The sequence below is a fragment of the Larimichthys crocea genome, chromosome II (genome assembly GCF_000972845.2).
Source record: "Larimichthys crocea isolate SSNF chromosome II, L_crocea_2.0, whole genome shotgun sequence".
In the NCBI taxonomy this organism is placed as follows: domain Eukaryota; kingdom Metazoa; phylum Chordata; class Actinopteri; family Sciaenidae; genus Larimichthys; species Larimichthys crocea.
The window spans coordinates 13,212,406-13,239,087 of record NC_040012.1 but is presented as its reverse complement, the minus strand read 5'-3'; the positions used below and the strand labels follow the sequence as shown (position 1 = coordinate 13,239,087).

At 42.5% G+C, this 26,682-nt stretch overlaps 1 protein-coding gene across 1 annotated transcript; it reads right to left on the bottom strand.

Annotated features, from left to right (window-relative positions):
• Positions 1 to 1,314: 1,314 nt before the first annotated feature.
• Positions 1,315 to 26,443, bottom strand: bcl2b (BCL2 apoptosis regulator b). Its single transcript, XM_010729997.2, has 2 exons — positions 25,133 to 26,443; positions 1,315 to 4,088 (listed from the first exon to the last, which is right to left on the bottom strand). The coding sequence occupies exons 1-2, from the start codon at positions 25,679 to 25,681 to the stop codon at positions 3,951 to 3,953; spliced, it is 687 nt and encodes a 228-aa protein (XP_010728299.1). The 5' UTR covers positions 25,682 to 26,443; the 3' UTR covers positions 1,315 to 3,950.
• Between the last annotated feature and the right edge of the window lie 239 nt (positions 26,444 to 26,682).

Genomic DNA, 26,682 nt, shown 5'->3' with positions numbered 1-26,682 from the left:
GCCAGAGTGTGCTTTTTATTTCACTTGAACGCTACAGCAGCTGATGGTTCATCCTCTATATTTGAAGACGATCTGCTCAGTGAAATCAGCTGTCGTTTCCTGTAGATGAGGTAGAAATCTGCAGGCCTGATGTCTTTTTAAAACCCTGCTGGGGTGTTTGTGGATCAGCCACAAGGTGACACTGTAGTACACAGTTCCTTAAGCACAAATCAGTTTCTTCAGCTGATCCCATCCTGGTGTAATAAGGAACGACCTCTTACTCACTGAATATTTACATTCCAGTATAAGAGATGTGTTTTTTTCACTCCCTCTCTCTTTCAAGGAAATTGCTGGATTTCAGCAGGAAGTTTTTCAATGCAGTGAAGGTTTTCCCCAAATGAGGCTAAGGTATGGATCTGATGGACTTCCAAATGAGGGGTGAAACTGGACCAGACTTACCCCAGACAATCTGCTTTGATCTCCCAATCTCCCCTGTGATACCCAGCGCTGGGAAAGCCTCCTCTACACCTTGTAGCCCTAAAGCAGAAGAGGCAGGAGGGCTTCACTACCCTCTCCCCCTCACTTCACTGCCCATCTTTCTCTTTTTTACACACACACACACATACACATTCACCATCCACACCCACACTGGACTCTCTTTTGAAAGTCTAGGGCTTGATTTAAAATTCCTCTTCAGAGCGTGTCATGCATTTTATATGCATGGCGAGTGGGAGAGAAGAGGAGGGATTGCGTGGAGCTCTAGCCCAAATGAACTTCCCTCCGCTGATGTTGGTCTCCTCAGGGATGTATCCACACACACACACACACACACTACCACTTTCTTTCACTCCCCTAATTTCCTCGCACCCGCTCAACTCTTTCAACATTAGTTTTACTGCATCATGCTTTTCACAAATTCCACCAAGCAGCAAGAGTGCCGTGGCCTTTGAAGACAAGTGTGATCAGAACAGAGGCAGGGGGGTGTAAAAAAAAACCTGGCCGCAGGGCATTTGGGTTTTTGCACTCGTGTTTAGCAGCGTATGGAGCAGAAGAGGGAGGCTGACAAGTGCAGTGTTTGGGGACAGCTTTGATGTCTGATGGGGTGCGGCTGCTACTCATGCACAGTCCCTTCACAAGGAGACTTGTCACTGTCTCATATTTACAGTCCATAGCTGTGGATAGATAACAGATAATCAAAAGAGCACGGTTGATACACTGTTCTCCATCTAAACATCTCTTATTCTCTTTCTGTCTTGCTGACAAGCTGAGAGATGAAGCTGAGAATCAATAAAAAATAAAAAAAAAAGCAGAGGCAACATGAACTTGGACTGCAGCTGCTTGAGAAATCTGGTTTATTAGGAACAATGTGATCCCGCTAGCTTATCGTGGAATATAGCAGTAAACAACAGAACACAATTCACTTTTCTTAAGTGCTACAAGGTTTGTGATTATAGACATAAAACAGTACAGCAACCAGAATGCCTACATTCATATATGCACAGAGAATATAAAAAAAATTACAGTATATTGCTGTTAAACTGTTCCTTTACCTGCTCATAAATCACCCTCTGTTTGTCTCTGTACCTCACCAGGAATATCTCACACTGTGACCTGTAGTGAGAATGAGATGGTTTATGGTGATATCAGAGACAAGTGTGGCAGGTCAACATTTTACAGATAAGCACTGAGTTATCATGGGAGCACAAAGTTGACAAAAGTTAAGCTGATATAGTACAGTAACACTAGACAAACCCTCCACAGGGAGATCAGAAAGTGAAGCGATGTGTATTTTTGTGAAGCTACTTTTTTTGTTTGTTTGTTTGTTTTTTTAAATTAAAGATTAATACAAGTTAACTTTGGTTTCCAGCTCTCTATAACTATACTGTAAAACTGTGGCAGTTTAAGCTGTAAGTAAAAGTTAAATCAACAGTATAGCAGCCTTAAGCCAATATTAATACGACACAGAAATTCACTTTTTTAAACATTTTTCTTGTTATAATAGCAGCCAGGGGAAAAAAATGTAGTTACAGTGTGATTCCATAGAATAGAAAAAAGTGAAAAAAAAAAATTTCATTAAAGTACTGTTAAAAAATCTGTGATCTGGTACCTCTCAATAAATAGAAAATGCAACTCCTTTGATGTTATTTCTTATCTTCTACCCTATTCTTTATAAATATGGTTACACACAGTGAATATTTGTTGTGTGACGACAGTATCTTTCATCCATGCAACGAAGAAGAAGATTTTTAATGACAGAAACCTTTTTTTTTTTTTTCCATAACCAACTTGCTAAGTACTGTGTACAACAAAATATTTAGGAGCCCGTGAGCATTTCCAAAAAAATTTCTATCAGACTGTAACACAAGACAAACATCAATAAAACAGGCTGAAAGGAACAAATCAATGACTGAATGCATTTGCAGACCGGAGAGAAGGGACATCTCAGGTTCCAGCATTCGGGACACACTGGCTCTAGACCTGAACTGAAACCCGGCAGCCGTGGTGTTCCACTCAGTCATCTGTGGCCAGGCGAGGTTTCCACAGTCCACGTCAACAGGCGCTTTTGTCAAGAGTGGATTCTAGCATTACAGAGCCGCTGTGGGGCCTCAGCAGCTGGAGGACACATGTTGACAGGGTCAGGCTCTGAAACCTGCGTGAGCCCAAACAGTCTGACTACAAACGGAGTAAGAAAGCAACAGAGGTAGAAAATAGAAAAGAACTGATTTTAGCTTCTTTTTTTTTTTCTTTTTTTTTTTTGTTTGTTTGGTACTAATCTGATGATGCTTTTAAAGGGGAGTCGTTTCTTAGCAGAGGAGCAGTCTCGTTCATCACTTTGCTTGAGGAATGCACGCTTAAAAATCTTGTCCGTTTATGTTGCAGGGGCAACATACTCCTACTCCCTTCTTAAAATGCAAAACGCAATGTTTCTTTTTGTTTGTTTGTTTGTTTGTTTTTTACTTCTACCTCACTCTTTTGTGCTGTGCTCAAGATTCTTCCCAGCACTGTCACCAACATTTGACATTTCTATTCAAAGCTTCTTCTACGTGTTTTTTTTTTTTTTTTTTTCACTCCTTGAGAAAAATCCCATTGTCTCTTTCTGCAGCAACACGGCACAATTTAGGATTTGGCGTGCTGCAAAAATTAAAAACCGACATACAAATCTCAATCAATGAGCTTTCAACAAAAAAAAAAAAACAAAACCCTGCAAAATACAGATCAGCAGACCTCAGTCTTCCACCAGCTCTTTCTCTACTCATTAAAGGCCAGGGGGAGTATAATGGTGCAGTGTGTTCAGAGTTCACTGAAGCTGTCTGAGGAGTGAAAGCAGTAGACACACAACTCGCTGGTTGTAGCTAGATGTTTCCATTATACATTCTGAGCAGCTGTTCTGTGGAGGAAGTGCTTTGAAGGACGGCTGCAGGAGGAGGGGGGGGTAACTGGAGTCCACAGTTCAAACGGGGCTCTTCACCCTAACAAGGCGGGGCGGGGCTGCGGCCGTTTCCTCTCCGGTGCGTAAGCGTCATTGTCCCTGCACCCCCATCATCAAGGCCTCCAAATAGAGGTCCCGCATGAGCTCTGACACATGCAACGTCTACACTAACACTCAACATTCATGCTATAACTAGTACAGAAGCAGGCAGAACAATAAAAATCCTCCTTTCTCCTCAGTTCTACTCAGCTTAGTGTGATTACATCTAAGCCGCCTCTTTTTCAAGACATCCTTTGCTCAGTATGGGCCGTTCATCTGGTTGCTTCAGTTGTTTTTGATTTGTGTCTGTTTTGACATGAATACAGGCGAGGAAGAGGGAGTTTTCTTGAGAGAGGGGCTTTGAAGAGAGCCAGATTTGGAGTCTGAAGGTTTGTCTCGGAGGGGTCAGGGGTATATTTAAAAAGGAAAAAGAAAGAGGCACGAGGCGAAGGAGAAGGAGGAGGATGAGAAATAAAGTCACGCTGGTAGAACGAGGGCTCGTTCACTTCTGTGTAAGGTATGCCCCGATGGTGAGGCTGGCTGCCCCGAGCGCAGCCATACCGAAGACCGTCTTAATGGAGGGCCAGGAGCAACTGAAGACGGAGTCCCTCTGTCTGTCATACAGCTCTACAAAGGCATCCTGGGAGAGACACAGGGAAAAGAAAGAGAGACAGTTAATTGGGCTGTTAAAGAATATGTGTTTACCTATGTGTGTGTTCTTGCGTCAGTTGGTTATCTGATGGGTGGAGTCGAAAGAAAACACCACACAAGCCAAGACTGGCATCTCGTCTGATCCTGGAGATGCATATCTTCAAAAACAAGCCACAAGTATATTATATTATTGATATAAAAGGCTGGGCACTGTATTATTTATGAAGTGAACAGTGCAATTGTTGGGGACTATTGTATACGGTTGCAGATCAATACACATTTTGTACTCCATTCAGTATTTACAGCAGCAGGACAGTTACAAGTAAGTAGGACTGACTCCATGTTTTTGTAATGAACTCAACCTGTGCAACAGTGTGGCTCAATAATGTGTTTTTAATATTTTTGGACAATGGAGCTCTTTGGCACAAAGGAATAGGACATATCAGACTTTGACTACACATCCAATACTGAGTTCATTTTTGGTTTTGATCTTTTCATGGGATTTTAATATTTTTTAGTGGTTTCTAGTCATACAGCTAGAGCTAGTTTCACTTTGATTTCACCAGATTTTGAGATCCTTTGATATTTGACAATAGAGGTGAATGGAATTTGTGGTAATCATATCAATGAAAAATAATGTTAAAAGCAACGGTATGCTGCTAACTCTCGATAACCCACAGTGGGACTCATTTTTTAGTAAAGGTTGTTTCTGTATTTATTAAATCTAATTTTCAAGCGCTGAGAGCACCACAAACAAAAAACTCCACCATCGAATTGAAGGCAAAATCTCAGATATGTCTAGACCAGAGTAAATAAAACAACAAATGTCTGCATGGCTAGATATCTCTCAAGGTAATTGAGAACATATTTTTAAAATGTTTTCTTTGTTGTATATTTTTGGTATTTCGGGTGAACTGAACCTTTAGGATGTAAATCCCTCGCCCACCACCAGTAAAATATAGGTGGAAATAGAGTGTTATTACACCCATTCAACAAGCAGATCCATTAACGTTCATTGGCTCTCACACCCTCCTACGCACAACCTCAGATGTCCTTCATGAAGAGACACACAACACGCCCAGAAACACACTAAACAAACACAGGAATAAAGATGTTGTTTTGTTTTTTTCAGGATGAGCGCCGCAGCACTCATAACGCATAAATATATTATTGCTATTCAGAGGTTCTTTCTGCTGCAGGAGTTGAGGAGAGAATATGTGAGGGCGAGATCTGTGGAGAAAATAAGCACGGCTGTGTGTCATTAGACGAGGAAATAAAGGCATCTGCTATAGGCAGTGACAGCAGGAACAGCTGGACAGGAAGTCATGGTGCTAAGCTGCCCCCCCTCCACACACACACACACACACACACACACACACAAGTAGAAGATGAACTAGAATGAAGAGTGTATTTTAGCGTGGATATATCAACAGTTTCCTATTGAATATCAACTCTTTTGTTATGTGACGCTAACCACATTATTACCAGTGTTGTCGAGCTGTACACTTGAGCTCCTTTGATGCCTGTTTTTGTGCTGTAACTTGACCTATCTGTGAACAATGGTGAATTGTTAAGTTTAATTCACTACTACACATTACTGTGTCAGTTCCCATGGGAATGTATTATCATTCTATTTTAATCCGCCATCATTTAACTCAATTTACCTACCCGTAATTATGTTTTGTGTAATTCTAACTGGGGTACACATGTTTTATTCGACCTTGATCTAGTAGGAGAAAGACTCTTTTTTTCACATTCAGTGTCACATTTTAATACACAGTTTCCTTTTTATCAAACAAAAGCCCACACAGGACTAAAAAAAGGAATCATCCATTCTGAATTGCTGTGGGGAGACAAAAGTATTTCCTGTTTCCCTCTCCTCCCTTTCCGTCCTGTCGCATTCCTGAGGCTGGGGGCTTGTCGGTGTCACAGAGGAGGAAGGATCAGCAGTTTCTTCCGACTTTTAGGCCCTCTGGTGTCAAAACACATTGCACTCTTAAATCAGTCAGCAATATCTTTAACCGCATAGCATTTCCTTTGTTGTAACTGAGCGTTTTTAATTATCCATGCTAACATGGCCTATCGGCTCTGTGAGACAGGCTCGGCTGTGCTTGGAGCCAAATGCTAATGTCAGCGTGCTAAAATGCTCACATTGGAAATGGTAGAATGTTTAATGTAGGCGTGTATAATGTTTACCACGTTCACCACCATAGTTTAGCATGTTAAAGTATTAAACGCAGTAGGCTACAGCTGAGGCTGGGGAGCTGAGTTATGCAGGATCATCGGTTCATACAAGGACATGAATGTCTGACTAAATTTCATGGAAACTCATCAGATAATATATATTTCACTCAAAAACACAAACATTTACCTCATGGTGGCGCTAGAAGAGAGGAGCATCATAAGGATTCATCCTCTGGGTACCATGACTGTCTGTACCAAATGTTCTGCCCATCCATCTAATGTATGTCGAGATATTTTACAGGATAAATGGAAACATCGACCTGCTGGTGGTGTTAGTGGAGAAGTCGGGGATCACCAGAGTCCTCAGGATTTATCCTGTGGGGATCATGAATGTCTGAAGAAAATGTTTCCATCTTTGAGACATTTCAAACGGGACCAACCAACATTGCCATCCCTGTTTTGACGACGCTGACATAGCTGAAAATTACCATTAAAATGTCAGGTAGATTTATTGTAGATAACTTTGAGCAAGCCAGGTCTCTTAGCGATGATACATCCACTGCTTCTCTCCAGGATACAGGTATTAATTAGAGAACAGAGCTCCGCAGTCAAACCTCCAGCTGAGGGGAATGTGTTAGTTGGCAAAAACACTGTCTCCATGTCTTTCTTTTTTTTTACCACCTACTCTAGGAAAATAACGCTTTGCTGAGGCAACAACACAAACCAGCCACCGGATTCAGCAGCAAGTGCATGTGACTGACCGCTAGCAAGGCTTTACAAAATGGCAAATTCATGATGCGCGTCCTCAATATGTCCCAGACAGTCGGCATAGATTATCATCTATTTAAGTCTGAAACAAAAGCGGGCCAATTACTGTAAGAGGTTCATAAGAGCGATGATGGATGTTTGAAAGAATCCCACAAGGGCACGGACGGTAATAACTCCAGACTGACCCAAGGGAGGGCTGGGAAGCAGAGATAGAGAAGGGAGGGAGGGAGGGTGTCAGGTGGATATCATGAGACTGAGGCATGCTCCACTTCAGCTACGGGAAGTTTTTCACTCACACGTTAGCAAGCAGCCCTGCCACAACCATGTGAGTAGTGTGAAAAACAAACCTTGCTACCTTCTATTTTTTCCTTCCTCTCTTCTTTCTCCTGCTGTCATTATGAAAACCTTAGTCTTTGAAGAAAATAACAATAAGCAGGTGGCAAAGGAGGACATAGGAGGTTGACAGGGACAGGTAAGGACAAAACATCTGCATTCATCACATCAACAAAAGACTATAATCCTCAAAAACTCATCTCATTGCCCTGCAGCGAACCATCTGCCATTGACAGCAGGTGTGCATCTGGGAAAGGTACAGCCAGGCTGTGGTTCTCTGCAGTATTCAGTTTTTTTGGATCAATGGCTTTTTAAAGGTCACAGCCGCCCTACAGAAGCCAACAATCCAATGGGAAAATGCCTAGCGAGGTTTACACACTCCCTTTCCTTCCTTTTTTGTTGCGCACAATGAATCCCTCCGAGAGAGACATACAGAGTAAAGGAGTCAGACTGAACAGCAAGGACTTCAGAGGATCCCATACTCAGCCATAGGGTGACAACTTGCTGCCCTGAGTGTCATGGTTACCCAGACTGGAAGCTTCACACATGATTTGCTTTTCCCACCAGCGGGAGAGAGACTGTCCTCGACCTCTGATTTGTTTTTCACATGATTTAGACCTCTGGGTTTTGCTCAGCGTCTTCCTCATGGACACAAAGAGATTCTACACTTTTCCTTGGATGGCCGGCCTTATGCTGTCTTAAATTCAACAGGAAATACCAAACATTTGCCAATTCCTTTGGGAATCCCCCTACTATTGGGAATGATCCCTCGACTTGTGTGGAAGATAATGAGTCATCTTGTGCGCTTGACTAGCTCAGTTAAAACCCAGAGCAGCGCTTTTACCAAAACAGAAAAATGATTAGGCAGTCATCTCTGTTTTGGGACGTTTCTGTGGGTAATTGCGGGCAGACTGAGGCTGAGAGAAAGGGATGTGGGTTAAAGTTCAACTTGTAATTAAAGTGCCTGTTGTGGCTTCACTGCTATATTCATCCCTGAACCGAACTTCTCCCCACGCTCTGTTTATTTCCAAAGCATTCACATGGTAACATACTTATAATATTGCATACACTGCCGCTGCCGCCCTTCTTTGATTTTCTAATGAGCTTCTTGCAGATTTCTTTGCAGCTAATTAAAGTCAAACAAAACTCTCATTTCAGGAGCCGGGGGGAGGGGTAATGGGAGATTAAAAAAATGCAAGGAAGGCATTAATGTCCTTTGCAATCGATCTGTTTTAAATGCATACACAGACACAGGGGAAAAAAACAAAACCTCTTTCCAGACACAATAGGTGACAGGACAGTAAGCACTTGTCTGGCAGCAAGGTCAGATTCGATCAAATCTCTGGAGTGTCATTCATCGACTTGCCTGGCAAAAATGAGATGACGGAGGAGTTTGTTGCGATACTCATTACCCAGCGAATCCCCCTGTGTCAGCACTGCAAAACAGCTTGGAGCTGAGGGCACTGAGCCCTTCACTATGCTGTGACAATACTGCAATACTTGGAAACAACAACCTCACAGCCAAGTGATGACAAACTGAGTGGAAAGCTGTACAAATCTGGAAAATACACCCAATGAATGTACAAACCTTCAGCGGTGGCTCAGACAAACAAAGCTGTGATGCTTGTTTAAATGTCTGAGAGGCGTCCTTGGTTTATTGTATAGTCTATTACTGATTAGGTGATCAACAGAAAATTACATGTTTGCAAAAGAAATGGTTTTGGCAGTTTGGGAAATATGCTCATTCACTTTCTGAGAGATTGATGGCACTCTCCTCTCTGTACGCTAAATACAAAGCTACCACCAGCTTAGCTTGCAGAAAACTGAAAATAGGGGGAAATATTTAGCCTGACACAGGAAAGGGAACAAAATCTCCCTACCAGCACATTTAAATCTCACTAATTAACATGGTATACCTTGTTTGTCAGGCTGGCAGAGATTCCAGTAAGTTACTGGTCCCAGTCAAGATGTAGTTCTCCCTTAAAAACCATAAAACCATAGTCTTGTGTGAATTGTTTTTCTACCTTTTTTTATACAGATACATTTAAAATAAAGAGATATGTGTTAATTAGTGAGCTTTAGAGGTTCTGGTAGGTGGTTTTGTTATCTTTGGACACCCGTTTACTCCTGTTTACTCCTGTTTCCAGTCATCATCATCTTCACCAGGAAGAAAACAGGATAAAATTGAATGAAATGGAAATTGTAATAGAATATCTGTGGATTTTGGACTGCTGGTCAGTTAAAATGGTTAAGTTAGGATGTCACCTTGGACTCTGGGCACTTTAATGGGTATGTTTTTAGCATCTTGTGACATTAGATAGACCAAACAGTTAATCAATTAATCAAGAAAATTATCAGCAGATTCATTGATAATGTAAATAATAATTAAATGCAGTCTTTATCCAATGTGTGATTAATTTAATGAATCACAGAGAGCTTAAACCTGCTTTATAGAAATTAAATTGCTTCTGAAAACCTCAGAAGTGAGATGAATAATTGTTTTAACTAAACCATGAATTCTGTCTTTACAGTTACAAAACTGAAAGACATTTTCAGTTCACATAATGACATATGGCCTTTAAAATATCAGCCCCTTTAAGTATTCCCATAGATTTACCAAAGGAATTAACAGCCCTTTAAATGGCTAGACAAGATGGTAACTATGGCTGATTAAAAGGGAACAAAAAGTAAGTGCGGACTTCAAATTCAAAGGAAATGTGAAACCTTTTTAATTTGCTTTCGCTTTGGGTGCCCTTGAAGACTCAGGTTTCATACTTGGCAGTGTACTTTCATTAGGCTCAACTGTAACGGGAGAAATGGATTTAACGTTGGATGCTACCCTAAAGGTTCATAAATATTCAAATTTACGTCAGCAGCCGCATTTGTGTGTTTACAAAACAGCACGCTCTCCCGTGGGAGTGAGCCTGCTCTACTGGAACATGAAACGTGATCGCCAGTAAATCACCCACACTCCTCATGACACTCTTTTTTTTTTTTTATTGTCTCCATTTTTCATTGTCTGAACCGCCAGATAAACGAGGACTGTAACTTTACACATGAGACTTTAGTTTCTTTGGAGATGAATAACGCTTCACTTGGTTTTTATCCCATCAAGGAGACGAGAGGAGACAGAGGAGGAGGAGGAGGAGGAGAACCGCTGCAGTTAAACCATCCAATTTGTGCAGCAGCACTGAGATTTTTTGGATAGCACAAACAGATTTTGATTAGACAAACATTCCTGATCTATTTCCTCAACCTTGACTGAGCAGTTATGTGATCCTTGCAGGACGTTTATTCTTGTAGAGCCCATCGACTTGTATTGAACAGCTTTGATCCAACATGAAACGAAGGACTGGGTGACCTTGCAGCCTCACAGAGGTAAAGGGCGAGTGGATGGACACAGACTGTGTTTGCTCTCCTTTAACCTGCTCTCCTGGTTTATCTGCACCTCTGCACACTTTACCAAAGCTCAGTGTATCATTTACAATCAGCCACTTCTGCATGCAGAGCAAAGAGACATCAAAGCAATACCACAGAGAGACAATCCTTTTCTCTCACGATGAATCCGACAGCTCAGTCAATATGTTTCTTTCATTCATTTAAAAGAAGCCAGTCCTGTGATTTTGACCTTGAAAACTATTTCAGCCCCAACAATTCATCCAGAATCCTTCACTGTTGCCAAAACTTGGCACAATGGCTTTTTCAAATAGATAACAATGCAGCTGAAAAGGGATGTCTGACTTGTCTGAGGATGTCTGCACAGAGCCCATCCGGCCCCCACAGCGGAGGAGGAAGTGACAATACTCAAACCGGACAGAAGTGGCAAGACTGTTGTGCTGCTATAAATATCAAGAGGCTTCATATGAGCTCCTGGTTCAGGGCTGCTCGGTCTAATAAAACAACTCTCACCACCACTGCTTGGCCCATTTAAAAGGCCACTGATGACGTGCAAGAACAGAAGGAGAGAATGGAAAAGGGCCACTGAGTCATCATCCACACTTGTAGAGGCTGGTGTGTTTGGAGTGCATTAAACCTGGCTTGAGTGGCTTTCCAGTAAAGACAGGATGTCTGCCACTTGGCTGTCTAATAGCTCTGTGTTCTCTCCATGGGAGTCTTGCATAGTACATCGACTGTTCTGGTGACATGTTTGTGGTTTCAGAAAACCATGTAAGCATGTGCAAAAACCAAAATGCTGTAGTGTTTTTTTCCTGAGATAATCGTGTTTTGTTCAAATTTCGCACTGCAGGAATGCAGGGCCACTTGTGCAAAGAGCCACTTGGTAAACTGGAGTAGTATCTGTGGCATTTAAAACACGCCGAGGCACTCAGCTGACAAAAAAAGCAATGCCATGTTTCTCATTGACCCTGCAATTTAGGTCAATTATTAAACACAGAGGTAAAACTTTCACATTTCAAGCTGCTCTATCAGCTTTAAATCAGCTTTGAATTGCTGTATACAGGAACCAGAGCACCTCTTACTTTGGCAAAACACTGACTCGTGGGAGTCCCCCTTCATAGCTGAGCTGCTCTGCTTGATTGGTTCAGATAAAAACCTCTGATAGAGACCGTGGGAACTAGCGGATTCCCAGGTGGCCTGTTGCTTCTCCTGTGACAAACAGAGCCCATGGGAGAAGTTCATTTCCTGTGACAGGGGCGGCACGCTGCTTCAAGGCTTAAAAGTCATATCCACTGACCCCTTAAGACCTTGAGACCACACAACCACCATCTCAAATGCAGCAGTGCTCAAAATAGACCAAGCGATCTGAGCCAAAAACGACTACTGTATACGGTGTAATGAATGGGAACACCATCTGCAGCATACTTGATGCGCAACACGTGTGGGGGTTGATTGTTCTCAACTTGCCCAAGATATGAAGTCATCTGGTCTCGTATTTTCTTGAAATGGCGCAGCTTGCTGTGGTTTTTTCAAGCTCGTGTCAAAGTGTTTTTTTGTTTCAAGCCCTGATGTAACAAAATGACACAATCCTGATGTTCAAAAAAAGGGTTTGTCATGCAGCAATGATTGGGGAGGTCTTTGTAAAAGAGCTTGACATTTCAGTTAGTATTAAGTCACTTCCTGTGCCAGATGCTGTGGGGATGACATCACTGTCTGGTTTGAGACTATGGCTTCTCTGTGGTAGAGCCAAGTATGGTTAAATCACAGACTCTGTGCGGGTAACTAGGGAAAGACTAGAGGCAAGCCAAACATGTAGTCATACTAATGCCATGGAGAAAGGGAGGGGGAGCAGTAGCAGAGAGCTACAGTTGGTTAGACACTGTAACTAAGAGGTTTGTATTTGTTTGGAACCATTAACAGACTCCTAAATCCTAGCTCCGAGTCAAAGAAAAGGCAAACTGTTACACACTGGCAACTTTTATGATCACAAAAACGCAAGAATGTTGTTTTTCCTTTGATGAAGACCCAAGTTGCCCTTGTAATTTAGGAAGCACTGCCAAACAAATCGCGTGTAATAGCATCTAATGGAGAATTAAACGTGTCAGCGAAGGAGAAAGTATTAGAACATCAAAGCTAGATGCGAGGAGCCTCTCATAGTCTCCTCTTTCATGCAGGAGACGTCTTGTAAAGTCGGCTTGTCAGTTTTGGCAACAAGATATTGGAGCGGTTTACGTGATTGGAGTACACAGAGCCAGGTTTCAGGTTCAGCAGTGTTCTCCGTGTACCCATGTTAATGAGAGAGGCCGCAGTCTGGGAGAGGGCATGCTGCGAGCAGACCAGATTGACGATCTCAGATGTCCGATAATGTCGTAGACAACAATAATCTGTTTGAGGTGCAGCTCCCTCAGGAACACCTTTGAAGTGGTGGAGAAGAGGAGGCACAATGAGGAGAACCACAATGAAAATTTTCCACAAAGTCAAAGTGAATCTATTGCCAGTGATTGAAAGTGAATTTACTCAAGTGCCTTATTTGCTGTAAGTACACTTGAATGGCACTTTAGAGGGAAATATTGTACCTTTTACTTTGACTTTTTACTCCATTTCCCCCTGTGATTATTAAAGTATTTCAGATTCTGATTCTGATTACATTTATCTGACAGCTCTAGTTACTTAAAACCTTAAATAACCTGATGATAAATCTATAAAATACAAGCAGTGTGTAAGGTTTTTCCTTGCCACCATTGCCAAGTGCTCGCTCATGGTGGGACTTGTTGGGTCTGTTGGGTGAATAATATTAGAAAGAGTACAGTCTAGACCTCCTCTGTATGTAAAGTGTCATGAATGACTTCTGTTATGATTTGGTGATATATAAATAAAAATGAATTGATTGATTGGACTAAACTACTACACAGTTTGTAAAGTAGTTACAACTAGCTCTTCCTTCACTGATAAGTGTCAATCAGCATTAATTATGTTAATACAGCAATAATGAGGACCCTTTTTCTGCTTTCTGCTGAGTACTTTTACTTTTTATACTTTAAAGAACATATTGTTGATAATACTTCTGTAAGCCCCTGAAAACTTTGTGTATAAAAACTGAGTTGCAGAAATCATCAGCACGATGTGGGTGTGGATTTATCCTGATGGGTGCAATAGAAATATGTGACATCATCTTTTCCTAAGCCCTGCCCAACTCAAACTAAAATCTCTTGTGTGAAATAACCAAGTCATGTACGATCCTGTCACTTAAAGTAAAAGGTTAAGTAAGAAATGTAGGATCTCTACTTCTTATAGAGCGTTCTTAACTTCCTCTATCCCAGTGTACTGCTGTCATATTTAGGCATTAAAAGAAGAAGCTACCGTGTTGGAAGACAAAGCAAAACTCAATGTGGGACGGGAAGGAGCCTTCATAGGCTGAGGGCTGAAGTTGTGAAATGCACAACAAAACTTCTCCATCCTGAATGGAGCATGAGGTCATTTTGAAATCGGGCTGAAGGGGAAGCAATAATCATTCTTACAAAATCTAACTTCCGGCTGAGCATGACTGTATATTCACAGCATACACTATGTTTGTCAGCCCTATTATAAGCAATCACAGAATGAACTCTCCTGTTCTCCAGGGTGAGAAGACTTTTTTTTTTCTTCCTCCTCTCTTTCTCTTCTCAGGGAACACTGGGGAAAAGTTCAATGACCTCTCTCAGGCAACCAGCTGATTTTCATCCAGGGGGAGAGGAATGAGAGGAATGCATTGATGTGTGGAAACAAACAACTGCACTGTGTGTGCCTGAGAGGCCTGATATGAGAAGGAATGAACCTTGAGATAAGCAAGTGGACTGCAAGGAACTTAGCTACACCATACACTTGCATTATGTAATATAATAACTGCATTTAAATCCTTTTTCAGATATAGATTCATGTAATTTGAGCCTAATAAAGCAGCTAAAAGCGGGGGTGGACATCACTTCTATTCCTGGTGCTTAATCCTTTCTTTGGTCTGAGTTCAGTGTGACTTAAAGAGACCCTGGAGAGAGCTATGTTGAGCAGCGTGCTTTAAAAACGACTGATTGTTTGAACTATCTGGAGCAGGTTGACTCACTTGGAGCTGTGTGACCTTCCCTGTCTCTATGCAGAGACCAAAGGGAAACAAGCACAGGCAACCTGATGAATGATAATAAGTTGCCTATTGTGACACTGAAGGTCTGCAGTGAGAATGTGCAGAAAGCTAATAAGGTACATGCCAGAGTAAAGTTTTTTTTGTCTTTTGGCATTTTCCCTGTGGAATAATCCATGGGAAATGTCATTAGTGGTATTCAGTGACTGCCTATTGTCAGCTGAGGGGGCCTTGATGCTCCTATGCAGTGAATATTAGAAGATACTGCCTCAAACTTTAGCTCACGTGGAAAAATCTATACACACTATAGGCCTATGTTAAGCTGTGGTGGTTGAAAATGTTCTTTTTGTGCTATGTAATGCCCATGTGGATGTTTTCATCAGTACATTCCTCTGTTTCAAAGTCAGCAGATGGATCAGCTGAGAATCAGATGATTGTTGAGTCAGATGACTTTAACAGGCAACCTTATCCAAGTTTGCTCTGTACATTTCTATGGAGTGAGCTAATCTATTCCTACTTCTCCAGCTCTCCACAAAAAACATGAATTTCCAATGAACTCAAAATCATTTGCTCTATTAGCTCTGTTTTGCTTTGGTCTTTCAACCCTGGGCACCCTGGGCATTGTACTTTGCCAATCATCCGTACCTTTTTCCAGCAATTACCTCGTCTCAACCTGGCTGCTGCCCATATGTCAGTAAGAAGGACTGGACTGCCTGTTTTCGGAGTTTATAAGCCTCCTCCTTTTGCTTGCTCCTCATCCTCATCCTCCTAAACCCCGTTAGCCTCACCTCCTGATCAAAGACACCTTGTGAAGTCTGGTCATTTCATCCAGGAACATTTTCTAACACCCTTTCCTCCCAGAAGTGCAGGAATGCGGACTCTCATTAATTCAAACCTGGAAACATTGAAGGTTGAGGGGTCTGAGTGCCTGTCCTGATAGATTGGGTGGTATCAGAAAATGAGTTTGCAAACTCAGCTGATAATTCAGCACAGTCAAAATCAAAGATATGGTGCAATTCTGTTGATTTAATGAGAGAAAGTACATCTTTCTTTCTTTCTTTCACAGGTCTTTCACCACGAAATGAAGATGAAAAATAAATGAAGCACTTCATAGGTCAATTTGCAGAGTTAATTAAACCTCTGGTGGTTAAATTTGCCGACATGAGACTCGTCTAGACATGTCACAGTTAACACTCCTCTATAAAGCAAAATGGCGCCTGACATAACTGAATCCAGGCATCATAAAAATTTTGTGTTCTGACATAAGTCACAAGATGATTGCACCCTTAGAACATACACAGGCATAAAGCGCAAGAGTAGTGTCAAAAAATACTCAACAAAATATTTAAGAAGAAAAGGAATCGCTGCCAGTTCTCCTTTTTCCAATTCTCCCTGTTTTCTTTGAAGTATCTGTCATTATTTGAAGTTGTAATGACAGGCCAACAACCAATTAAAGGCAGCACACCTTCCGAGCCGACCCGATGAAATTGATGTAATATAACGCCATAGTGTTGCACAGGGTACAACACTGCCGGCGAGATGTCCTCATCAGAGGTAGCATGTAGTAGTCCTCTGAAAACAGCAGGGGTTATCTGTGAGGGTGACAACAACGTCTGTGTGCTACAGCATGATGACAGAATTTGGTTGTAGGTTTGTGTGGACATCAAGAGTTCAGGATGGCGAGGAACACGAATGCTGAACGCTGCCCTGAAACAATGCAGTAACATTCCCTTGGCAAAGCTTTTATCTTCCAAACATCAGGGGAGTATCGTTTTCTCTGCACTTCAAACCTAATCAGTTGCCATCAAAGGTGACTGCCAACAGGGTGGTGCTGTCTTACCAGGAGTGAGAGCTCCTGGTTGCACACACTCACACACACGCACACAAACGCACACACACCAGTTGAAAGCCTGTCAGCATAAAAGTGCTTAAAACATCTCGTCATGGTCTTTCCACAGACACTCTTTCCTACAGCATGCATATCAATAAATCACCTTCATATACATTCTGACATTCGCAGCCGCAGGTTCACAGCGTTAATTGAGTCTTCGCTCAGATATACCAACATAAACCATCGGAAATGCTCAATCAATACAACGTAGTCAAAGTGATATCCGAGCAATGGCTGACCTCACTCAGTGGGCCACTGAAACAGATCAGATTTCCTGTGGGCTGTTTGCTCTGTTGGCAAAAATCACATTGGGGAGGGGGTCCAGAGAATTATTTACCCCAGACCTCCATGGACGAGGCAGAGAAATCTATTTACCATTATCTGGCTGTTGTCATTTTTTTTTTGGGAGGGCATGTACTCAGCATTTCAGAGAAGAGCCAATAATGGCATGCTGTTTGTTAATGGCCAGTGCTGTGGCTAGTTGCACTGGGAAATCCCAGTGGAGATGGCAGTGGTGTTTGTGTGTGTGTGTGTGTGTGTGTGTGTGTATGTGCATGCGCTTGTGTGTACGTGTGTTCAGGCTGAATGGCATGGCTAACAGGAAGCTAGGCACCCCGGGGCCATCTGCTCCCTGCCATGGCTCACATGTCACCCTGTGACAACACAGCATTATTGATTCACACCACCACATCCGCTTCTGTGTGTACACGCTGAATGCGCCACAGTATATGTGTATGCAGATGTGTGTCATTGTGTACACGGCCATTTTGCAGACAGCAAAGAACTGATTAGCATTAGTACATCCGCTTTTGTGTTTGCCTGTGTGTGTATATGAACTCTATAAGGGGTCAGTTCACACAAATCTAGCCATGCAGATAGTTTCATTATGTAAAGTTTTAAAGATATGACAGACTGTATTTTTTTGTATTAAACATTGATTAAATGGTTTAGAAATTATTTTATGAATTATCAGCCAACTACAGGTTCCATTTTGACTACTTTCAGCTCATTGTTTTGGTTTCATAACCCACAGCTTTATTGTTTTGGTTCCAACTCTCTACTCTCAAAAACCTCTTTCATCCAGCAGACAAAGTTAGTGACTATCTGGTGAATGGCGTATTATTAAAACACACAGATATTTTCCCCCAGGCATCGATTTAGACCAAAATGGAAAGAAAAGCAGAGTGAACATTAAACATAAATTCGCCAAGCTGCCAAAACCATTAGTTAAAAAAAAGGCAAATACTGGTCTTTGTTTGAATGTGTAAATAGCCACTAGGCTATGCCAATATTGAGTTTACAGCTAGTTTCATTGGTAATTACTGCTTTACAATCTTTGCTGCTCAGTCTTCTGCCACAACCCCAATACAGTGGAGCCGTATGAAAACGTATTTATTGTCAGCTTAAAAAGAAAATTCATCACCAATGTTTTCTTCCCAGAAACAATGTAGTAGCAAATAGTTCCCACGTGTTATCCTATGCATGCAACAGGCTTTCTCTTTGTGAACAAGAAAGTCATTAAGGAGACACTCCCAGCTGTATTTATTGTTGCCCTAGAAATTAATTGAGAAATTCAAACCTTTTTTAAAAACCCTTTTGGGGGTTTGTCCCAAAAATATCTACAGTAGCTAGACAATGGGAGGAACCGTTTAACCTTGCCCTATATTGATATGCCGCGCAGCTTGCAAGGGTGTGCCCAGTGGCAAAGTCAACTAGTGTCTCAGTAGGCTCCTCATTATCCAGCTCCCACCATGACAGGAAAGGTGGAAAACTCTTTTTATCTGCCGTCTCAAACGGTTCATTAGGACATTTTTTTTCATGCAGATTGGCGGCGGGGCTTGTGATGTGAAAGTGATGATAGCACAGAAGCAAACAGGGCAGGGATTTATGTGTAACATGACAATTAAAGGACCACACGGGAGCAGTGATGGCAACGCTTCTATATTTAGAGGCCTCTCACATGTCCCTGCATTTTTCAGGAATCTGGAACGTTACCTGACACTAAAAGTCAGGTCTCAGGGTATTAGCATGTCGTTTGTGAAGGGACTGGGCACGTGTAGGCGTGTAAAAGAGTATATGTGTATGGCGGTGGGGTAATAGACAGACAGAGGCAGAAAGAAGATGTGAAAAAAGGCGAGAAAAAGAAGAGGTAAGCTCTCGACTGGAGCGCAGACAGCCTTTGGGGTTGTACTTGAGGGACATCCATTTAGTGTCCGAGTTTATCTGCTCCATATATTATTCATCAGTGTGTGTTCTGACTGGGATAGTAGTGCTTTTAAACAGCTCAGGCACGTGTCCCTCATGAAACAGGAAAACAGTAGGTTGAGGTGATTACTGACTTGAACAAAACACAAGGAAACACAATGATATAGCCAAACACACAAACACCGATCTGTATGCTCACATAGGCCCAGAGGCCTACACACATAGAGTATTAGGAAGAAACTAAATAAACAAAAAAACGCACAGATGTCAGCACTCAAACAGCCTACAGGGGTGATCCTGAATGAAGTACACTCAGCTGAAATGATCATCCAACGACAAAATCACCCACACCCTTCACCGGCCACTCAGGAAAGAAACACCCAGGTCGTCTACATTATTTATTTACAGTCGCCGTTCTCCAGCAGACATTCTTCCAGCTCTCCTGAGGAGGTCCAGAAATAAGCACACAGGACAGGGTGGGAGGTCTCTGGAGAGAGATGAGGTCGTAGCACTCACAGAGCACCAGATTTATGTTCTTGAGACGGTGACAGACGTGTATTTCTGTTCTAAAAAGTGATATCCATTCAAAACAAAGGTGCACATTTCCAGAGTGTTCATGAACTGTTCGGCATGTGTGGAATGGTAAAAAGCAAGGAGTGTCATGTTTGAGTGAATGCCTGACCTTACCTTCTAGTCAACAGTATGATAATACTCCTTTGTTTGACTGAATTTAGCTTTAGAGAGACAATGTGATATGCTGTCTTCATACCAGACGTTTCTATAGTTAAGACCGACAGCACGTCTACAGTTTGAGGACAGACTTCATTTTATTGTCAGAAAATAAAAGGATTCCAGTTTAAATTCTGAATAACTTCCTAAATTATTCATTGCATCGTATCTAGCTGCAACAAAATGTGCAATGCAGAAATTGGACTTGCTGTAAGCAAATAATTTTTGGTTTCTGGTTAAATTGGTCACAAAAAGTTTCAAATTTGGCATATTTCTTTTGTTAAGACGGTCATGGAAACACTCAACCACTACCTTCATTCAAGCAGTGACTCAGATACAACTGATCTCAGCATAAAGTCTCTTTACTGTCACTGAAACTGCACCTACTAAACTATAAATGGTTATTAAATCTGCTCTCCAAAGTATTTCCCCACACAGGACTGAATGTTTGGAACAAAGGTCTTTGTGCTTTGAGCACCTCAGATACCCAGATAGGAGAGAGACTAGATATCCCTTCGGGACTGTCCCTGAAAGAAAGTATTCATGTCAGACTGATTCAGAAAGTTACAGCCCAGAGCTCCCTGCGTCTGTAGGAAATGTTTCTGAGATTACAGTTGTTGGGCTGATGGGTGTAAACACAGTGGCAGATGGAGTTCAGTACAAGGGGGGCTGGGGGGGGGGGGGTTTCTTGGCTGCTTCTCTCCACGCTGAGCTGTTTTTGTGGTGCGCAGACTCCGTTTCAGAGCTGACAGTCCACATCAACAGATAATATTGTTGTCAAAATCTCCCAAACTTACAGATGTTTTTCTTCTTCCAGCAGTGAAATGATGTTATGTCTCTGTTTTGAAATGATGGGTGGGAGGGAAAAACCCCAAGATGCTATTTGCATGAGTAATGTTTTATTCCACTGTCTGATTGCTGTTCATCCTGCACACTAATTTTGTGAGGCCAGACTGATAAACAACTACAAATTAACACATGAAAACAACACACAAATGAAGAGAGAAGGAATGGAGGGATCAATCATGAGTTATAGGGCTCATCACACTGTAAAAGCACGTGTTCTCAAACATAGCTTGCCTTTTACTGTCTTTTTGTTGGGAGAACAGTTCAAAGTCATGGGAAGCAGCCATGAATACTTCCTGATCGTTTCCACGGTTAGTATTTGTGTTTAACAAACCAAATTTGCATCTAGGAGACACAAATTGGATGTAAGTGAGATCATCAGGATTTTCCTTATGAGTGGCTTCATGTGCCTCCTTTGTGAGCAAATTTGTTTGGATTTTTTCCCCCCCTCCTCTACTCTGCAGACATGTCACCTATATGGAGATTAATGACTTCCCCGCTGTCCCAGATCCACTCAACCTCAACAAGAGAGGAGAGGGGCTCAGCCAGATGCCCGCAATACCGTAGCAACATGCAAGTCCCACCCGCCGACGAGCAGATTGTGCTCAGGGAATCCCCCACAGGATGGACCCAACCCAAGCCAACTTACATTGTGTTCCCCTCAAACACACACATGCATGCACACAGACACACATACATACACACCTGTAACACACAGAGAAATAGGCCACCTGGCCAGCAGCATTCCACAGACACCTGATCCTGCTGTTTGAGACTTCAAAAAAAGGTTTACACGAGATTCAACTCCTTCTCCTCATCTGCTACATGAAAAGATGTGTTTATTAGGCTGGACAGGGCTGAGTGCTTATGTAAGAATGCTAACATACTGGTGTTTAGCAGGTATGTTTGCCATCTTTGTGTACCTGTTCATCAGCGGTAAACACAAAGGACAACAGATGCTGATATCATTTGTTTTAAAGGTATAAAGCAAAGTATAGACCAAATTCAAATGTTGACATTGATGATAGTGCTGGATGGAAAGTCAAGAGTTAACCAAACCAACCTCATGGTGGCACTATGGGTAAGGTAAAGGGATTACCAAAATAAAGGATTTATATTCTAAGGACAATAAATCTTGTGGCGATCCACCCAACAGTTGGACCAATGAAATTAATGTCCTAACATCATATCTGGAGCTGTTGACAGTCGGCCTTCCAAAGTTGTGAAACCACTGTTTTTCTCTTGCAGCACATTTTGGCATTTCGTTTCGAACCACCCCCTCAGCCGGATGAATGTCTGAGGTCAAGCATGTAATTTCAGAAGTTGGATGCCGTCTGCCACTTTGTTCAATCACTTGGTATTTACTGTGAAAGCGTGCAAATAAACACAGGTGCACCGTACGTGGGTGAGGCTGCTGCCTAAATGCAATTGTCCCCCTGATGGGTGCAATTTCTGCCACCACAAAGGATGAATTCATACAGGTGGAGGAAACTGAGTGTTAAGGACAATGGAAGGACAGTGTTTTACATACTGGAGTGTGGGAAGTAATCAGTACATAATGTGAGCCATTACACCCTCAGCTGGGTTTTTGCAAATACAGTAACTGCTTTGTTATTTCTAGAGGTCAGATTTTATTTAACTAAACTATTTGACTCATCGGTGATGCCTAGACTCAACAACGAGGGCACCCCTGTTTTGGGCTCAAATTGTCTCAAAAACAACAGGAAACAGAGGGTGGCTGATAGAAAGCTGTTTCCACACCACTCTCACATGTCAAAATGTCAGTAGTAGGTTGATTAGCCCCCACCTTTGTTTTAAAAGTGGTGGAAAACACAAGACTCACCTCTAGCACACAATAACACAATGGACAGTGTAAGTGACTATAAATACAACCTGTCCAAACACACATATAACTAGGTTTATTCAGTGTCTTCATTATTATAACATGTGGCCTCACAGGAAAGAAGGCTGCAGTGACTGAAGTGTAAAATTTGTTTTATCCTGACAGATGATGGATTAAATGAACAAAATATTTATGACCTATATGTATCTTCAAAAAATGTGACCCCCAAAAAGGATGGAAAGCCCTCAGCAAAGTCCATCATGAGCAGATTAGACATAAAAATATAGCACATGTGTGTCATTCACTCAACGTTTTCACACTAAAACAGATTGGCTGCAAGATTATATTCAAACAGTGGCTCAATTGTAGCATTGAGGACACCAAGGTCACGTCCTCGGTTTTTATGGGAATTTGTTTGAGCAACTTGGGGTGTTAACCTTCTACAATTAAAAATGTACATGTGGTGGGTAATTGACTGTTTCTAGTACTTTTAGGGTCAATATAGTTCAATTCGACTACTGTAAAGCCAGAAAAATTAATTAAAAATGAACAAATGACTCGACAAGACTTATTCCTAGAGTGGGTGTATTGGTGGGTGAGGGGGCCTCGTACCTCAGTATCTCTAAGAGCCTGGCTTCAGCTCTGAGACCACTTAGGAGGGAAGTGACTGATAAGAAATCTCAGGAACTTGGGGTGTGGATGTATAATTCAGGAAGAAATCAAAACCAAATCAACAAACTTTATACTTGCCCCATACACTAAAGAAACACCCCAGACTCTTCAGTATATATATATATATATATATATATATATATATGACACCATTTAGGCCCAAGTGTAGCAACAAACAACATGGTAAAACGACCTTTTTGAGCACATACTGAATTATCCAGGGAGTTTTCTACATTTTCAAACAACTGCCAGCAGGTAAACAAAAAAACAAGAAGCGTTCGAGAGCACAGACAAAGCTCTGCGTCTGCAGTGTCAGTTATTAAATGTCAGGTAATAACTGAAACACAAACACATGCACCTCAGGAAATTCCCCACCTGAAGGGCATTCAAATGATTCTATAAATCAACTGTTGTCTGTTAGACTCCTATCTGTCTAGGCTGAAGCCCAAAAAACTCACAAGCTCACATGAGCCAGTGTTAATATGTACTGTATTAGGTTTTAGAGTCTAGTTTGAGCCAAAAATAATGTGTATATGGTTTCCTAAGTGCTGGGAGCAAAGCTCTATGAAAATGACCCAAAATGGAAACACACGCTTTTGAATAATCCTGAATAATCCTTTGGATTAAAAGACTGCTCTCTCTCTATCTCTCTCTCTCTCTCTCTCTCTCTAAAGTGGACCTAGAGCAGCAGACATGCAGTCATCTCTGCCCAGCTGGAAAACACACACTATGATGACCTACATTATTGTACAGTGGGCACAGGCTCCAGAGACCTCGAGCAGCCTAGTTTGCGCCAGCTTCAAGGCACAGGTCTAAAAAAAAAACAGACAAAAGAGTTCCAACCTAGATGCACAGAGGATTGTATGTTAATCACAGTGGCTGCAGATTAGTGTTCTGTGTTCCTGGAGGGCCCTCCCTCTGTTGCCTGCCTTTGATATGTGGCACAACCTGCCACCTCCAGGGGCAAGCCAGACTCAAGGGGAATGTTAAACGGTCCTTCCCTTTGAGATGAAATGTTCGATATGAATCATTGATGACCCCCTACCCCACACACACACACACACATACATACACACACCTTATTCTGATACCTTCCGGCAACCCGGCAACACAAATGTTATGCTCTCATTAACAGCACCTCTGCTAATTAGGGGCTAATTCATGGCAGATTGGTTTAATCGACTGCTGTGCTCTTTGGTGGCTGCAGAAAAGTAGAAATCTTGCACAAAAAAATAAATTGATACGATACTGCATTTTTTCCCCCCTGATTAAACCCTCCTTTTATTTCTCTGTGGATGAGCACAGGTAAAAGCAGAGTGTAGATGCCTCTCCTCATTAGTACCTGAAGTTTATGTGTCATTTAGATGTGCAGCGAACAGCGCTGATAGCTGAGCCCTGTCCAGCTATGCCCAGAGGCCTAAACACATTAATTCAATAGTTCTCTGTTTGCTGACATGTGTCTGGCCTCTTCCCTCCTGGTACATCCATGACCTAATCATTAAAACATCACATCCCAGCAGCACTGGAGCACTTTTCAGCATTTACAGGTAAATATTGAAACGACTATTTGTTTTTGTTTTGTTTTTCTAGATATTACATAATGATCTTTAATTCCCCCTGGATTATACTGGACTATCACCCCTCCTCTCCATGACAGCAGCGTGGACACCACCGTGTCTGCGGATGACAGGGCGGCCTTTATTTAGAGCGTCGGGAGGTGTGACACAGTACGCCATCTGATTGGTCAAGTGAGTTTAACAGCCACCATGAACGTCCAATCAGAGCGGCACATAAGTGAGGACGTCCATCTCGAGCGTTGGCTCTGTCGCCCTAATGGGCGCATCTAGAGATTTATTTTCATTAATGATCAACTACAGCTGTTGTTTGGATACTATGGTGTATTAATATATCAGAAGGCACGTTTTGATGTGTGTTAATCATGCAAACACTCACTGAATTTACTAATTCAAGCCTCTTCAACCAGAGCAAAGGAGGACTTTTGCGCCCCCGTGGCACACAACTGCAAAGCGCTCAACTACACGGAATCAGACCTACCCATCCCCCGTTATCTTGTATCCAGCTGTTCAGAGGTCCATTTAAATACTCCGTCATCCACTCCGCGATGTTGTCCACCTGCGGTGTCATCTCCTCCTTGGCCACGCACTCCACGCACACCGTGCCCCCGAACTCGAAGAAAGCGATAATCCGGCCCCAGTTCACCCCGTCCCGGAACAGTTCGTCTATCACCTCGGCGAATCTCCTCTGCGCCGTGGTGGAGGTGAGATACAGCTGCCGTGACATCTCCGTGAAGTCCGGCTGGTACAGTCTTTCAAGTTCATCTCCAGCCTCGCGCAGGACTCTGTGGATGGCGGCGTGCGGGTCGGACTGGGGGAGACGTTTGCAGAGGTGGGGGATGCTCTCGGTGTCAGGCCCGGTGCTGGCCTCACGGCACCGGCGGACTAAAGTCGGTGGAGGAGCAACTATTGACCCGTTATTAGCAGCATCTTCATCCCGGACATCGTCAAACCCCCACACGTAGCCCTGTTTGGAGAGTTTATGGCAGATATACTTTTCCACAATGTTGCGGTTACGCTCGTTCGCCATCCCGGTTTGATTTGGCACTTTGTACACACAGAGGTTATCCTACATAAAATGCATTATGATCGAAATTGTGCACTGTTCAATGCACAGCACAGGCGTATCCACAACGCGATTGTATGTTAAATATAAGCAATGCAAGCGAGTAATCCCGCACAGGACGCAAATGCTTCGTGAGTTGAAAAAACCAAACAAACAAACAGCTGATTAAAACTGCGTAAAATGTGGTTCAAAAGTCAAAAAACACTGAGTCCGTGTCCGCAAGCAGTCTTCATTTCCCGAATCCTTGGAGGGACATTGGCGACCTTCTCTTTGCATAGAAATCCAATATGCGGAAGAGGTTGGAGTAGTGTTGCTCTATTCCCGTGCACATCACCCAGACGTGGATGGGTAGCGAATAAAAAAACATGAATGAGGGTTAAAGTTGAAGCGGCTTCAAACGCCGCCAACTATTTTAGCAGGCGCGAAACTGTGAGCCAGCCAGACAAGGTCGGACTGAGTCCTCTTCCACGATTGCTCCTCATATCCTCCTCACCGCCAGTTGGCCGCACTGTGCTGCTGGTGAGGTATGTTCCTGACGTCAGCCACGCAAAGTAATTCCTTTGGCTGCGCTCGGAGACTCCAAGTGCGCATGAAGAACTGCACTAAAAAAAAATGTCAATAACCCATATTGTCACGATTGCGTGTTCAAACCATCATTTTTCATGAGTGAAATCAAGACAACTTTACCCATGCTTACCCAGAGATGTGCAGGGAGAGCCCTTTCCTAAATGGATCCTGGGTAATTCATGAGGAGCACAGTACATTCTGCTGCTGTGGGGTTGCTTTGATGTGATCCGGCCACCCCCTTGTGGATGATCCAACCTTGCAGTACAAGATAGATGCACCTGTATAAAATGTCCCTGTGTTCTCTGATAGCCCATCTTATCTACCTAACCTGAATCTCATTCTCTGACAAGACAACAAGAGAATCTAACATCCCGTAATCTTCAAATCTGAGCGATGCT